The following is a 15,054-nucleotide window of genomic DNA, read 5'->3' as shown; positions in this document are numbered from 1 at the left end:
TGGCAAAATTACGACCAATTCAAAAGGTCACTGACAAGATTCAGCCCGGTCCGATTAGGTGTTTTAGATGGCCCGAGCCCAATAATTCAGCCTTTTATATATTTTCCCTATTAATTTTGGTCAGCTACATGGGCCAGGCCCAACATTATAGCTTTTATTTTTGGGTTGTAGCCTTTATTTTTATTTTTTATGCACCTTTGTTTTTGGGGTGTTGCCTTTGTTTTTCTTTGTTCTGTCAAGGTCGTGTTCTTCATATTTCAATATACCAATACAGAAAACCGACGCAATACTTCAAATAACAGCAAGAAGCAATCTGCTACATCAGATAACATACATACAAATGTGATCAGCATCAAGTTTACAATTAGATAACAACTCTACAAGTGTACAGTCTACCACATGAGTATCACATGAGCCCTACAAGTTCTGCTACATCACACATACAAATAGGATCAGCCTAAAGGGTTTCATTACTCCCAGAACTAGCTCCAATGAGCTAGAACTATGCTTCTTACAACTTCTTTGTCTTGATGCTCGTGAAAAAACATGAAAGGCCAGCATCTGCACATTATAGAACAAAATGATTAGGAACAAAATAAAAGTAAATCTAACAGCATATTTAACAGTAAATAATAGAATAGTGCAATAAATTGGTACGGAGCAAGGTACAGAGCATAGGCCAGGTCAACAATAAATTGGTACTAAATCCAGAAATAACCATCTGAAATGAACTTAATGAGACATTTCAGAATCAACTGGATAGTTAACAGTAATGTTTGCATTGGACACATCCAGAACTAGAATTGAAATCATTTACTCTATCAAGCATATCTACAATGATGCAGCACACAAAAAAGAGAGGTGCACAACAGAGCAGCATCATATATCGCACAACATGGACACTCGTTGAACAAACATAGTGTTCCGGTCTAAAACCACAGTCAATTTCAAGTGATCGTGAGACACCAATATAAGCTTAGAATTCACAAGTACACATTAATTGTAATCACTTAGTGGTTATCCGCCTAAGCAAACACAGAAGTACAATGCTTGAGATACATGTATGCAGCAAGAAGAACAGGCAATGTGATGACAGTATGAGCGCACAATAATTCTGGGAGTAAAAAGAACATAAATAATACAACACAATGCTTGAGATACATTTATGCAGCAAGAAAAACAAGCAATGTGATGACAGTATGAGCGCGCAATAATTCTGGGAGTAAAAAGAACATAAATATTACAACAATCTCTGGAACACCTAGGTAGTAGTCCCTCCGTTCGGAATTACTCGTCCAAGAAATGAATGTATCTAGATGTATTTTAGTTGTAGATACGTCCATTTTTGTGACAAGTAATTCCGAACGAAGGGAGTAACTAGTATGGTTGCTTGCTATTCATGAGTGTCAACCATTTGCATGTGTGTACATCAAAAAGAAAACAACAAGATTCAATTCCTCTTGCCCATATACAACAACCAATAGACATCAAACATCATTAGATTACCACAAACTGAAATACGAAATCACGATGATAGGTCCACATGCTTCTATTGTCAGCATGATAAATTGATATGCATCGAACTTGCATGATGTTTGATGAACTTTGTGCACTACTGTATTGATATTGGTGTGCACTACTGTTGTCATCATGATAAATTGATATGCACTGTTGTTGTTGCTGCTATTAAACAAATCACTACTGCTATTCCTGATAGCAATTCCTACTCCAGCACAGAAAGTTTACTCCTAGGAGTATACTGGAAAAGTTTACTCCAGCAGACAAAGAGAAGAGAAGAGAGAAGATAAATAAAAACTTAACAGCAGTAACCAAGTCCTATACTGCTGTTGTCCTACACTAAACTACTGCAACCAGTACCGATGCAAGCTTAAAAGCAGCAGCAAGTGCTATACTACTGTTGTCCAGAGTACACTTAAATGAAATAATTCATTTATTTTTAAAAGTACTGATGCAAGCAATAGACTACACAAAACCTTCATTAAAGGAGTACTTCAATTCATCTTTAAAATAGTTTATGCAAGCATTAAAGGAATAGTTTCAGTTATTTCTAATTAACTGAAAAGGAAAAGGTTTAGCTAATTTTAATTAAAAGAAGAGAAGAGAATAGCAGAGCAAGCAATGCTACTGCTCCAAGCTAATCTGACTGCATATCAGAAATTACTACAAGGAGCTCCATGAAAAGAAGTACTCCAAGCAGGCTACTCCAAGCAGTAAAAATTTAATTAATGGAAAAGATTCACCTAGCAAGGTTTATTTGACATGGAGTAGTTTAATCGCTGCTCCAAAACAAGCAAATATGCTACTGATGCATGACAATATGTGTCAAAGATTTTCTGCAAGAAGTTACTCCTAATGCTACTGATGCAAAACTACTCCTAATGGACTGCTACAGCTATACTGCAAGAAGTTACAGCTATACTCCATGTACTACTGTCCAGAAGTATTCCAATTCATCTTAAAAAAATGTTCAAGCACTAACTGAAAAAGGAATGCAAAAAGAGATGCAGTACCCAGCTGTACTCCAGTGGAGAGCATCCGCCCAATAGAAAACAAAGATAATGGCTGAAAAAATTACTCCAGTTTACACTCCTCTTTTAGCAGTACAGATTATAGCTAATGCAACATCATGGGAGCTGATGTCCAGGAGTATTTGCAAATGATATAGCATCATGGAGTAGGATAACATATTTTAGCAGTACATGTTATAGAGTAAGCAAGCAAGAAAGCAATCATGGGAGATAATGCTGCCAGTTAATATCAGCACATGACAAGACAAAAAGCATGGCATCAACACAAGCATCAACAGCATACTAACACCTAAACTAATACTAAATTGATGGAGTCCCACCCATCCATGAGAGAAGAAAGTGCCTTTGGTTGATAAAGAAAAGAGAACACTTCCACTTGCTGGGATCAAACCAGAGGATACCAACCCATCCACCAATTTGCAGGTTGTGTGGCTCAAGGTCATGGTGCCGGACACTGCGTCTATGGGAAAAAGCAACGCCCTTGCAAAGCTGGTACACCATGATCTACATGCATACCAGAAAGTTCACCAACAATGAATCAGTCAATCAAACGCCGTCGGCACATTCAAACAAACACCTCGCGTGCAAGATCTAGAAAATGAATGAAAAACGAACGAACAATAACTTACTGACCCGCGCGTGAGGTGCGCCTTGGCGCTCCCGGCCTTCATGTACCTGCCAAAAGACCCATTCAGAATTCAGATCACACCTACACACGGCGAACCATTCAAATTCGAACCAACTCAAAGCAGAGCAGGCCTTGTGAAATATTTGTTTCATAGAGGAGATATTAGTTTTGAACCTCACAATGTACAAAGATCACACCTACACTCATTGATTTAAAATGTACAAAGATCAGTTTAGAACATGAAGACTCACATCATGGGCATGACTACAGAAACACACATGGCATACATCAAACAATTCAGGGAATGAATATGTAACCATGATCATGCCAACCTTTAAATTACTGGGCAACTATCATAATCATCTATCAACTACGGTAGGAGCCGGCATAAGCAAAACTCTAGCAACGATTCTGGATAAATATGAAGTGATTCTCTGTATTTTCAGTTATTTTTTACTGGTACTAGTAAAAAATAGCTCCCTAACCGCACCATTTTACCATGTACTAATATTGTAGACTAGCACGTCTAGTCGGGCGTGGTAACGATCAATTAATTGATTCGGCTTGGACAAGAAGAAAATAAAATGAAGGGAGAAATAAGAAATGATCCGTGAGTAGGACTGTGGAAGTACCTTGCGGATGAACTTGGGGGCGCCGATGCTAGCGCGGGCGGGGTGGGAGAGCGATGAGGCCTCGAAGATGTTGACGTGGAGGTTTCCATGGAGCAAGATCTGAGCCATGGCGGCAACTGAAGGACCCCTCCTCCGCGCTCCTGCTGGTCACCTGCCTGCACACAACCAGAGATGGCAGTTAGCTCCCGACACAAGGGGAAACAACAGAAAAGCGCGCGTACCGGTCGCAACCACCACCGGTAGTCAAAACCAGAGCTGCAGCAAGCAACCAACATCAGCGCCCACGCACAGACTACGCCTAGAGCGCCATAGCCGCAACACAAGAGGAGAGCAACCAGTGAAGAGAAGCAGAAACGCATCGCACCGACAGGAAAGAGCAAGTGGGGGAAGCGAAACCGGCGGATCTAGCCGAGAGAGAAGCGGCACACACGCACGTCACTGCCACCACCGCCGCACTGAGCTTAAGCGGCGATTTGTTGGTGTTGTGGACCAAGGTGTGTGGCGGCGGCGATGTGGGAGAGCATTCGTCTCTGAACTGAATCGAATCGGTGTTGGGTTGGGTTGAGTAGCAAGGGAGGGAGGTCGCCGGTGGTGATGGGGTTATGGGAGGTCGCCGGTAGGGGTGGGGTTGGGTGTCGGTGGCGGGCTTGGAGATGAATCGGGGGTGGGGAGGGCGCGGATCCGGAATCAACGTGGCAGATCTGGCTGCCGCCTCCGCCTGACCTGCTGCTGCTCGACCGGGGAGAGAAGGTGAGGACGAGGTTTCATGGCGGTGGTGTGGGGGGGGGGCGTAGGCCAGCGGCAGCGGCGGCGATGTGGGTGGGAAGGCGTGGTGGAGGTGGGTGGCGGTTGCGCGAGGGGAGGGGAGGGAAGAGGTGGATCGCTAGGGTTAGTTGTGCGAGAGAAATATGGGTTTGCTTTGTGAGAGAGAGAGCGGAGGGGTGGATGGACGGATGGATGGATGGATGGATGGACAGATGTTTGCCATGTCATTGATCCATGCCATAGCTGGTTCCACCAATCAGAATTAAGCATTTTTTGTTTTTTCTCTTATAGTTTGTGCCCTCTTATTCAGGTAAACATTTAACCTCTTATATTTAGTTCAAATAAACCAATATTCTGTACATGTGTGTATTTAGGGATGACAAACAATGTTGATTTGGGAGGTTTTCATTTTCTTTGCGCAAAAGAACCATTTTCCATTTTCTGAGTGACCAAAATGTGTTTTTTTGTGAACAAACTACCATTCATTTGTTGCAAAATGGCACTAAATCATTTTTCTAAAATATTAGTCCATATTTAATGTATAATTGACCAAACGGTTGGGTGTCAAAAAATTTTATTTACCTCTGGTGAAAAAGACGAAATTCCGCCCAATAAGTAGGAAGAGGGTCAAATTTGAACTGTAGCTACCTCATAGTTTGCTTTTTATTTTTTCAAAAATCATTTATAGGTAAAGAAGTATCTACTTAATCACAGAAACACCAAAAAAATTCCAAGATCCAACCACTAGCTCGGAACGGTCATGCCCGCCGTTTTGACCGCATTTTGAAACAGGCATAACAAATTCAAAAAAAATCAGAAAATTGGAAAACCTTCGCATTGTGTCATTATATGTGACCAAGTTTCCAGGAAAAATAATAAACTTGTAATACGGCAATTATTTTAAAAAAGTGTTGTAAGAAATGAGCTATCATGCGTGAAGATTCATGACTTTCAAACCAAATGATCAATCTTATGGCCACATTCATGGCATAGTTTGTTCAAATGACATCATATTGTGCACAAAGGTGCATCTTGGAATTCCAAACAATGTTGCCAAAGGGAGTTTTCATTTTCTTTGCACGGAAAATTCATTTTCCATTTTTGGAGTGCCCGATATGAGGTTTTTTTGTGAAGTAACTACCAAATAAATTTTGTAAAATTGGACCAAATAAATTTTCTAAAATATTAGACCATATTTAATTCACAATTGACAAAATGGTTGGGTGTCAAAAGCTTTGATCCACCTCTGGTGAAAAAGAAATTTTTTTGCCGATTCAGATGGAAGCGGGTCAAATTTGAATTGTAATTGCCTCATAGTTTGCTCTATATTTTTTCAAAAATCATTTTTAGGTACAAAAGTATCTATTTAACCAGAGAAACACCAAAGAAATTCCAAGATTGAACCACTAGCTAGGAACGGTCAAGCCGGCCGTTTTGACCGCATTTTGAAACGGGCATAAAAAATTCAAAAAAATTCAAAAAATGGAAAACCTTCATGTTGTGTCATTATATGTGGCCATGTTACTAGGAGAAATAATGAACTTGTAATACGATAATTATTTTAAAAAATTGTTCTCAGAAACGAGCTATCATGTGTGGAGATCAATGGCTTTCAAGCCAAATGATCAATCTTATGGCCACATTCATGACATAGTTTGTTGAAATGATCTCATATTGTGCACATGGGTGCATATTGGAATGGCAAACAATGTTGCCTAAGGAAATTTTCATTTTCTTTGGACGAAAAAATCATTTTCCAATTTTTGAGTGCCCAAAATGAGGGATTTTTGTGAAGAACTTACCAAATAATTGTTGCAAATTTGGACCAAATCAATTTTATAAAATACTAGGCCATATTTAATGCACAATTGACCAAATGGTTGGGTGTCACAAGTTTTGATCCACCTCTGGTGAAAAAGACTAATTTCTGCCGATTCAGCTAGAAGCGGGTCAAATTTGAACTGCAACTGCCTCATAGTTTGCTCTATATTTTTTCCAAAAATCATTTTCAGATACAAAAGTATCTATTTAATCAGAGAAACACCAAATAATTTCCAATATTCAACCACTAGCTAGGAACGGTCAAGCCAGTCGTTTTGACCGCATTTTGAAACAGGCTTAAAAAATGCAACAAAATTCAAAAAAATGGAAACCCTTCACATTGCGTCATTATATGTGGCCAAGTTACTAGGAAAAATAATAAACTTATAATTCGATAATTATTTTTAAAAAGTGTTCTCGGAAACGAGCTATCATGTGTGGAGATCAATGGCTTTCAAGCCAAATGATCGATCTTATGGCCACATTTATGGCATAGTTTGTTGAAATGATCTCATATTGTGCACAAGGATGCATCTTGGAATGTCAAACAATGTTGCCTATGGGGGTTTTCATTTTCTTTGCACGGAAAATTCATTTTCCATTTTTTGAATGCCCAAAATGAGTTTTTTTGTGAAGGAGCTACCATAAATTTGTTGCAAAATTGGAACAAATCATTTTTATAAAATATTAGGCCATATTTAATGCATAATTGACAAAATGGTTTGGTGTCAAAAGTTTTGATATACCACTTGTGAAAAATACAAATTTCTGCCGATTCAGTAGGAAGCGGGTCAATTTTGAACTGCATCTACCTTATTGTTTGCTCTTTATTTTTTCCAAAAATCATTTCTAGTTACATAAGTATCTATTTAATCATAAATACATGGTTTGGTGGCGATACGTCGAGGTTTGGATGTGGCCCAGGGACCCAACCCCAAAGCGCGTAAACTTGCATGCCCGCCGCGTGGTCACCGCGTGACCTTGGTGTTGACATGTGTTCTGGGAGGCCTATGCATGTCTAGTGGGTTGGGCACTCCCCAGGTAGGTGCTAGGAAGAAAATTACAACAGAAGAATCTCACGAGGAGACTGGCCTATGCTCAAAGATGAATTAGCAGCCAAGTGTTTGATTAGCGGTACGAGAAATGCACGTGGCCAATGGACGTGAGTTTTGGCTGAGGATGATCATCTACTAAGGAGAATGTCTTCACAAATTTTTAGCTCAAAAGGAGGATCCTAGGTGATACTTGCTTTGAAAAGTACCACGCTGGACAAAAATATGAATGTTGATGCTGGGCTCAAAATAATGAATGGATTGAGCTGAAATTTTGTGGAGGATGGTTATTTGGGCATAGGAAAGCATTGTAGAAAATTGATACCATTTGGGCATGCCAAAGTAGTACTTCCTTCACAATGCTCTTCTATGGACAGAAACTTGCGAAAACTAGTGAGAGAGATTGGATGAATAAAATGAGCTCAAAATTGGTGTAGGTAAGTTACATAGCTTTTCTATGGTCACGCGCTGGTAAATTTCAGATCATTTGGGTAAGCCTAGCTAGTACTTACTTCACAAAGCTTCTCTCGAGGTAGAAACTTTGGAAATTTCCTGAGAAAGATTTAGTAGGAAAATTGAGCTGTATATTATCATGTGGCAATGATTTGGGTATGGAAGAGTGTCCAAAAAGTTTGAGGGTAATAGGAGGGGTCTAGATAACACTTTCTTTGCAACATGCCAATTTGGCCATAAAATATAAATTGAACCTGGGCTCACACAGAAGATTTGACTGAGCTGCAATTTGGAGGAGGGTGACAATTTAGGCATATGAAGGAACTGTATAAATTTCATGTCATTTCGATATATAAAAAGGTACTTCCTTCACAATGCTTCTAGGTGGACAAAAACTTTGGAAATTTGTCGAGGAGGATTTGCTAGGAAAATGGAGCTGAATTTTGTCATGCGGTAATGATTTGTATAGGAAAGAGTGCCCAAAAATTCCGAGGGCAATCAAGAATATATAAATAGAACTTCCTTCATAAAGTGCTGTTGTGAACAGAATAGGAAAATGAATATTGTTGAATTAGTTTTGAAGTAGGCAAGGAAGGATTTTTACATATTTGATGAAGATATGACCCAAATAATTTATGAGATTTTTTTGGGAATTTTGGGAATGACATAAATATAGGTTGCTTCACAACCTAGGGCAAAAATTGACACATGGACATGACACATAGGCAAAACTGATGAGGTGGCGCCAAGTCATACCAATCCACCACAATTTACAAGGTTATGACCATCTATATTGGTCATGATCAGCTAGAAATAAGGTAGCGGACTAGTGTTGTCTGCTTTATGACCATTTCGTGTAAGGAAATTACGACCTTTCTGACCAAAATGGTCGCAATGGTTTAGGTTTGGAGCCCCCCGAACAGCTTTTGACCAATTGGTCTCAAATGGTCATAGATTTATGACCAATTCTTCTAGGGTCACTGATAGAAGGTCACTAGTTGACATATTTCTTGTAGTGATCTGTCCCGGTTGGGGAACCAGGACTAAAGGGTCATTACTAATGCCTTAGGCCTTTAGTCCCGGTTCTTATACTAACCGGGACAGAAGGGCCTCCACATGGCCGGTGCTGTGAGGCAGGCAGGAGGCCCTTTAGTCCCGGTTGGTGGCACCAACCATGTCCAATAGGCATCCACGCGTCAGCTGTTCGGGGGCTATGATTTTTGTTTTTTTTCTGAAAGGGGGGTGGATTTGGGGGGTTTTGTATGGTTATTTAAGGTGTTTCATATATTGTGTTAGGTAGCTAATTAATTAATAGAGAGAAGTGTCCTCTCTTATCTCTGTGCTTGGTCGACGCTACGTACTATACGTATAGAGAGGCCCTCGACATGCTAGCTAGTAAGAAAATGAAGGAAACCATTAAGTATAGAAGTTCGTCATGCATACCGAGAGAAGTGATCGACCTCTCCTTCTCTGAGAGATTGGTCGAACAACAAGTTTTTGTATATCTATCCGACGCTACTGGCTACATATATACAATATAAGATCTCTTACAATATAATCCCCTAATTATATATGAACTCAGGGTCCACATGGTATTCTCCGGCTTTATTGATGACGTGGTCAAGAAAGAATCCCTCTAATTCCTCTTGAATTGCTTTCATGCGATCTTCTGGTAGGAGTTCATTCCGCATCTCCCACATCTAATTTGAAGAAGGGGGTTAATACATATATATATGAATGAAACTCAACAGAAATGATGGTGTAATAAAACGAAATTGTGAATATTATTGCTTATGCACCTCAAATTGTCTTTTAGAGTAGCCCCGCTTATCTTTGCAAGTCATGTCGTATATGAACTCGCACACGTAGTATCCACAGTAATCATTCCCTTGTTCCTGCCACAAGCACTTCACGAGAAATAGAGGTCAATCAAACTGATAATGAAGCATTATAAATGGCACTGATGAAAGTAGCTAGAATGAACGGGACATGCGCGGAACTAGCTAGCTAGTAGTACTTACTTTCGGGTATGTATATCGCAGCTCCTTCGGCAGTCCTGGAGCTTCTTCGGTGAACTTTTTCCAAACCCTGCAAGACAAAGAAAATAACTATTACTTGAGATATCAGGAAATGAACAAAAAGTTGCCGATATGGTGCGATAATGATCGATTGAACTTACTTGTTGAAAATTTTAGTCATGTCCGCATAGGTCTCGGGATCTTTTCGTCTCGAGTCTAAGACGGTTACTAGTCCCTGCTCAAGCTTAATCTCCAGGAGAATATAGTGGAAGCTGCACACGCATGCATAACTCATCAATTACATTACTATAACCTCCCTCGAGTAATAAGGGAAACCGAATATGCACAAGACAGTAACACTCACTTGAAGATGTAAGGAAAGAGTATTTTATCTTTGTTTTGATTTATTATCAATGATTTGAGCAAGTTGGCCTCAGCATCATCGGCGTTCTTTTAAACCTGAAATTCATCTATGAGATTTGTGTTAATGAACCTAATATCATACATTTTTGCTTTTCTGCACTCGACGATCTTCAATCTGCATAATATAGTGAGGATAATCATATATACATGCAATGAAAGAGCTGAGCTATATATAGAGACTTAATGACAGAAGTAGTACTTACAGACAGTAGAAAGTGACTGTTAATTTATCGAGGGCCCTTTGATTGAACCACTGGAAGAACTGCTCAAACGGAATAGTTAACAAATCAATTCCAACGAGGTCGTGCTCCTTGTTAACTCTCAGATACAAAGTATTCGTCCCCCCAGACTCTCTATAGGCTTTCATGTACCAATCATGGAATCTTCGCATCATCGTTGTTGGAGATTTTTCATCTTTGAAAAGAGGCTTCCCGTAATGGTATTGGTGTTCTTCCACCTCCAAGAAATTATAATGTACATCGTCGGGCAGGTAATCTCCAAGATTGCTATAACCGGGCACCATCCTCAGATCATTAGCAACGATATCGCTAGACACCTTGAGCGGGGGGCACGATTGGTCCGCTTGTTCGCTGAGCTGGGCAATTTTTTCCCAACTCATCGTTCTGCTAACCTTCTATCACTGATAGTATTTCCCGATCACTCCGCTTCGATATATACCTTTGCAGTAATGCACTCATAGTTGTTTTTCTGCGGAGACTTTGCTGGTTTCCTCAGGGCATCGATAGTGCGCTTTGATTTCACCGGGTCTACCTTCTCCTCTGGAGGAGGATGTCTCTTTGCTTTCACCCCTTCAAAGAAGTCCTTCACTTCTTTTTCCACGAGCTTCGCGTTTTCTTCCACGGTCCTCTTGTATGGTAACTTCTCTAGAGGCTTGAGAGGTGGACCGAATCTGTATTGCCTCCCGCCTCTGGCTGTACTGCTAGACACTGGGGCAGACGAAGCGGCTACGACTGTCTTCTTTTGTGCTTGCTTACGAGGTGGAGGAGAAGGAGTACGACGCGCCGGAGCAGCCAGGGCGGCGGCGGGTCTCTTCCGCCCTTGCTGGCGAGGCGGAGAAGGTGGAGGCTGGTGGCTGCTCGGGCGCGCAGACGCAGGCGGAGGAGGAGGCGGAGTGCCGCCACGCGCCGGAGAAAAAGGCTGAGTGCCCTGATCACTCGCCGGAGGAACAGTCAGTGGAGGAGGAGGAGGAGGAGGCGGAGGCGTCCAGTTCGGAAGGTTGATGAGCTCCTTCCGCCATAGGCATGGAGTCTTCAGACAAGAACCTAGCCGATTCTCCTCTTCACCCATAAGGCTGTCAAGCTGGAGGTCCTCAAATCCTTCTGTGATTTCATCCACCATGACCCTAGCCTATCCTTCTGGAATCGCCCGGCAGTGAAAAGTTGCGCCAGGTTCACGATGTGCAACAGAGCCAACAGCCGCCTTGACTTTCAATTCCATCCACTATGTCAGAGAAGACAGGCTCCGTGATAGCATAAGGTGGCAATTCACGTCATAAGGTGGCAATTCAGAGATTCCGTGATAGCATCCACGGGGTAGCTAGCAGGAGCCATGAAGACAGGCTCCTGAAGCAGCTCCGTGGAAGCCACACTGCTTCTCCGCTGAGATGGCAGGGTAGCTTCGGGTGTAGCTTCGGCAGGTCGCGTGCTGCGAACTACGTCTTGTTCCTCTAGTGCTTGAACCCTTACGTGCAACGCCTATAGTTGGGTCAACTCCTTCTTCTTCTTGCTATCCTGGCATTTGTAACCGCCTGCGTCAGTAAATCCAGCCTTCCACGAAAGGGAGCCTGGCGTGCCTGGTGTCCGTCCAGGGTGCTCAGGATTCTCGAGGGCCTCTGTGAGCTCGTCGTTCTCTCTGTCCGGAAGGAACGTCCCTTGATGTGCCTTTTCGATATACTCCTGAAGCTTCTCGATGGGTGTGTTCAGCTGCTCGTTGGTCCAAACGCATTTCCCTATTACAGGGTCCAATTTTCAACCCTTTCTGACTTCATTTGTTATTTTTCATGCATTTACTGATTTTTTTAGCTATAAGACCCTGAAATTGAAAAGCACTACAAATGAACTCTAAAAAGGTTGAAAGTTGACATGGTATCATCATTTCACCCACATAGCATGTGCAAGAAAGTAGATAGTGTGACGGAAAAACTGGATGCACTTCGTGTACAAAACGGACAATTCTTTCGAAGTATCAGGGTTTCATACGGAAACTCGTTTGTTACAAAGGGATTTCATTTTTTTGAACTTAATTGAACTCCATAGTTTTTTGTGTTCAAAATGCACCATTCAAAGACACATCATCAATTTTCAACCCTTTCTGACTTCATTTGTTATTTTTCATGCATTTATTGATTTTTTCAGCTATAAGACCCTGAAATTGAAAAGCACTACAAATGAACTCTGGAAAGGTTGAAAGTTGGCATGGTATCATCATTTCACCCACATAGCATGTGCAAGAAAGTAGAGAGGCTTACAGCAAAAACTGGATGCACTTCGTGTACCACTACAAAAAAATACACTTCCGTGATGATACGTGTTTGTCACAGTAGGTCGCTTTTTTGTCATGCATGTACATCCATGACAAATTTATGATAGAATCAAGATAGTCATACCTGTGCTGTCGTAGAAGTGTTCCATGACATTACCAAAATTATCATCACGGAAGTGTCCACTTCCATGACGATAAATCGCACATCACAGAAGTGCTTTCGTCAAGGGTGACCGACACGTGGCATCCACCGTAACGGAACACCGTTAAGCTATCGGGTCGGGTTTTGGATCCGATGACCCGTTAACAGCCCCGACCAATGGGAAATTTCCACGTGTAAAATTCTTATTGGCCGGACGAAACACGTGTCAGCTCGTCAGTGGGTCAGATAGGCGCCTATGATATGTCGACACGTGGCACGGCCCAACAGTGGCCCATTTAGCTTACAAAGCCGACCCGTTTGACTTGGTCAAAAGTTAATGTGCTGGCCCATGAAAAGCCTGTTAACGGTGTCTTCGCAAATAGCTCATTTTACGGCCCGTTAGGCCCTAAAGGAAATCGGCCCAACAACGTCATGTGGGCCGTCGAATATAATACCAGCCCATTTCACTTTCGGCCCATGTATGGCCCACAACGTCTTTCGGCCCATATGAGGCCTTCGTATCTTTTGGCCCATTACAGGCCCACGGTGAGTCTAGCCCATAATGAACAGTAATTTTCTTTATACCCGTTAACGGCCCGTGATTTACATGGGCCGTTTCCAGCCCGTGTTAGCTTTCGGCTTATTGACGGCCCATACGTTCTTGGGCTCCTTTTCGGCCCTCGATTACATCCGGCCCGTTATGGCCTGTTCCACTAATGGGACAAATTCGGCCCATGGCAAGAGTCGGCCCGTTACTGGCCTGTTACCCTAATGGGCCAAAATCAGCCCATGGCAAGAGCCGGCCCATTTCTGGCATGTTAACCCGTTGCACCGTTTCCAGCCCGTCCTATATTCTGGCCCATTAACAACCCGTTATGCATGTGACAGAATTAAGCCTTTGCTGTCCTACGGCCTGTTAATGGCCTGTTACCGTGTTGGGCCGATACTAATTACGCCCGATTATGGCCCATGTAGACACATTTATCCGACGGCCCGAGGCCCACCGATTACAGGCCCATTTGTCGACGTCCCGTAGGTGACCCATGGATCCTACGGCCCGTATATGGCCCATGGTAGTTGCGGCCACTAGCAAACTAGGGAAAAAGAAGAGTAGGAAGTAAATAAGGCCGAAACTAATGCTAGGCTATTAAGGCGATTGCACAGATTACATCCACTCGGCATCAAAGATCGCCACCAGTGCAAATATAGGGAACACCCTACACTATACAAAAATGGCTTGTTGTTTTCTTCAGGCGGGGGCTGCATGTTAAGAATACATTTTGTATCGCACCAAAACAAATTACAACTATATAACAAAAGGAAGGTTGGCATAAAACTTAACAGTCTAGCAGATAAATGCACCACCAGAAGTTCAGAAGCTCAGTTCATTTGACCTGACTGTTACGTTTTCATGTTGTATTGTCAGATGGAGCACCATAACCCTCGCCTTCATTTCCCCTAGGCTCCTGAAAAACATAGCAAATGTCTGATAGTCTGGTTTCAAAACTATGCATATCTCGACGACATTGAGCAATGTTTCTCCTTGTTTCACAAAGGGTCTCTATTAGGGAATGGACTTGTGTCTGGAGCGCAGATACAATATTGCTTTGAGCTTGCATATCTTGATCATGAGGCAGTTTGGACGATATTGCCTTAACAACCAACCCAGTATTACACATGAACGTGCTTTTGGCACTGTTAGTGGATAGGTACTGACCCACTGTAGCAAGAGCTGACATTGCGGTTATAGTTTCCTCGCCACCTTCAGAAGGTGGCGGTTCCACCATTTTTTTCCATAGCTCGCTAAAAAGTTGAGGTTTTACATTAGTAGTACTAGAACAGAAGATATTAAGGAGGCAGCAAAAACAAACAAAATAGCTTTGGTCTGTATACAGAACTTATTCTGGTGAACCCATGTAAAATATTAGTTGTATTTTATTGCAAAGTACATAATAAAACCAGGTTCTAAACATATGACCATGTACCATCGTTAATGTATTGTCTATTTCTTCACATTGTATTGAGGGCTAAGGATGAAGAGACGAATTTTATAATATGGTAAGCGTAGT

At 41.9% G+C, this 15,054-nt stretch overlaps 1 protein-coding gene across 6 annotated transcripts; it reads right to left on the bottom strand.

Annotated features, from left to right (window-relative positions):
- Positions 1–285: 285 nt before the first annotated feature.
- On the bottom strand, positions 286–4,637 carry LOC125516755 (uncharacterized). Of its 6 annotated transcripts, none has more exons than XM_087527708.1 (5): positions 4,031–4,637; positions 3,810–3,964; positions 3,179–3,224; positions 2,870–3,053; positions 286–561 (listed from the first exon to the last, which is right to left on the bottom strand). In XM_087527708.1, the coding sequence occupies exons 1-5, from the start codon at positions 4,166–4,168 to the stop codon at positions 512–514; spliced, it is 573 nt and encodes a 190-aa protein (XP_087383834.1). In that variant the 5' UTR covers positions 4,169–4,637; the 3' UTR covers positions 286–511. The 6 variants fall into 6 exon arrangements, with proteins under 6 accessions (XP_087383834.1, XP_087383838.1, XP_087383835.1 ...); XM_087527712.1 differs by having other exon boundaries at positions 3,183–3,224; positions 3,810–3,960; XM_087527709.1 differs by having other exon boundaries at positions 2,955–3,053; positions 4,031–4,636.
- Positions 4,638–15,054: the final 10,417 nt, after the last annotated feature.

Source organism: Triticum urartu, chromosome 6A (assembly GCF_056163025.1).
Source record: "Triticum urartu cultivar PI428250 chromosome 6A, HENAU_Tu73, whole genome shotgun sequence".
In the NCBI taxonomy this organism is placed as follows: domain Eukaryota; kingdom Viridiplantae; phylum Streptophyta; class Magnoliopsida; order Poales; family Poaceae; genus Triticum; species Triticum urartu.
This window is presented reverse-complemented; position numbering and strand designations above follow the sequence as displayed.

Excerpts from the sequence above, each read along its gene's own strand:
- LOC125516755 (XM_087527708.1), bottom strand. The coding sequence starts at position 4,168 with ATGCGTTTCTGCTTCTCTTCACTGGTTGCTCTCCTCTTGTGTTGCGGC. Across the intron at positions 3,965-4,030 it reads ACCGGTGGTGGTTGCGACCG|GCAGGTGACCAGCAGGAGCG; the intron begins GTACGCGCGCTT and ends GGTTGTGTGCAG. Across the intron at positions 3,054-3,178 it reads CGCACCTCACGCGCGGGTCA|ATCATGGTGTACCAGCTTTG; the intron begins GTAAGTTATTGT and ends GTATGCATGTAG.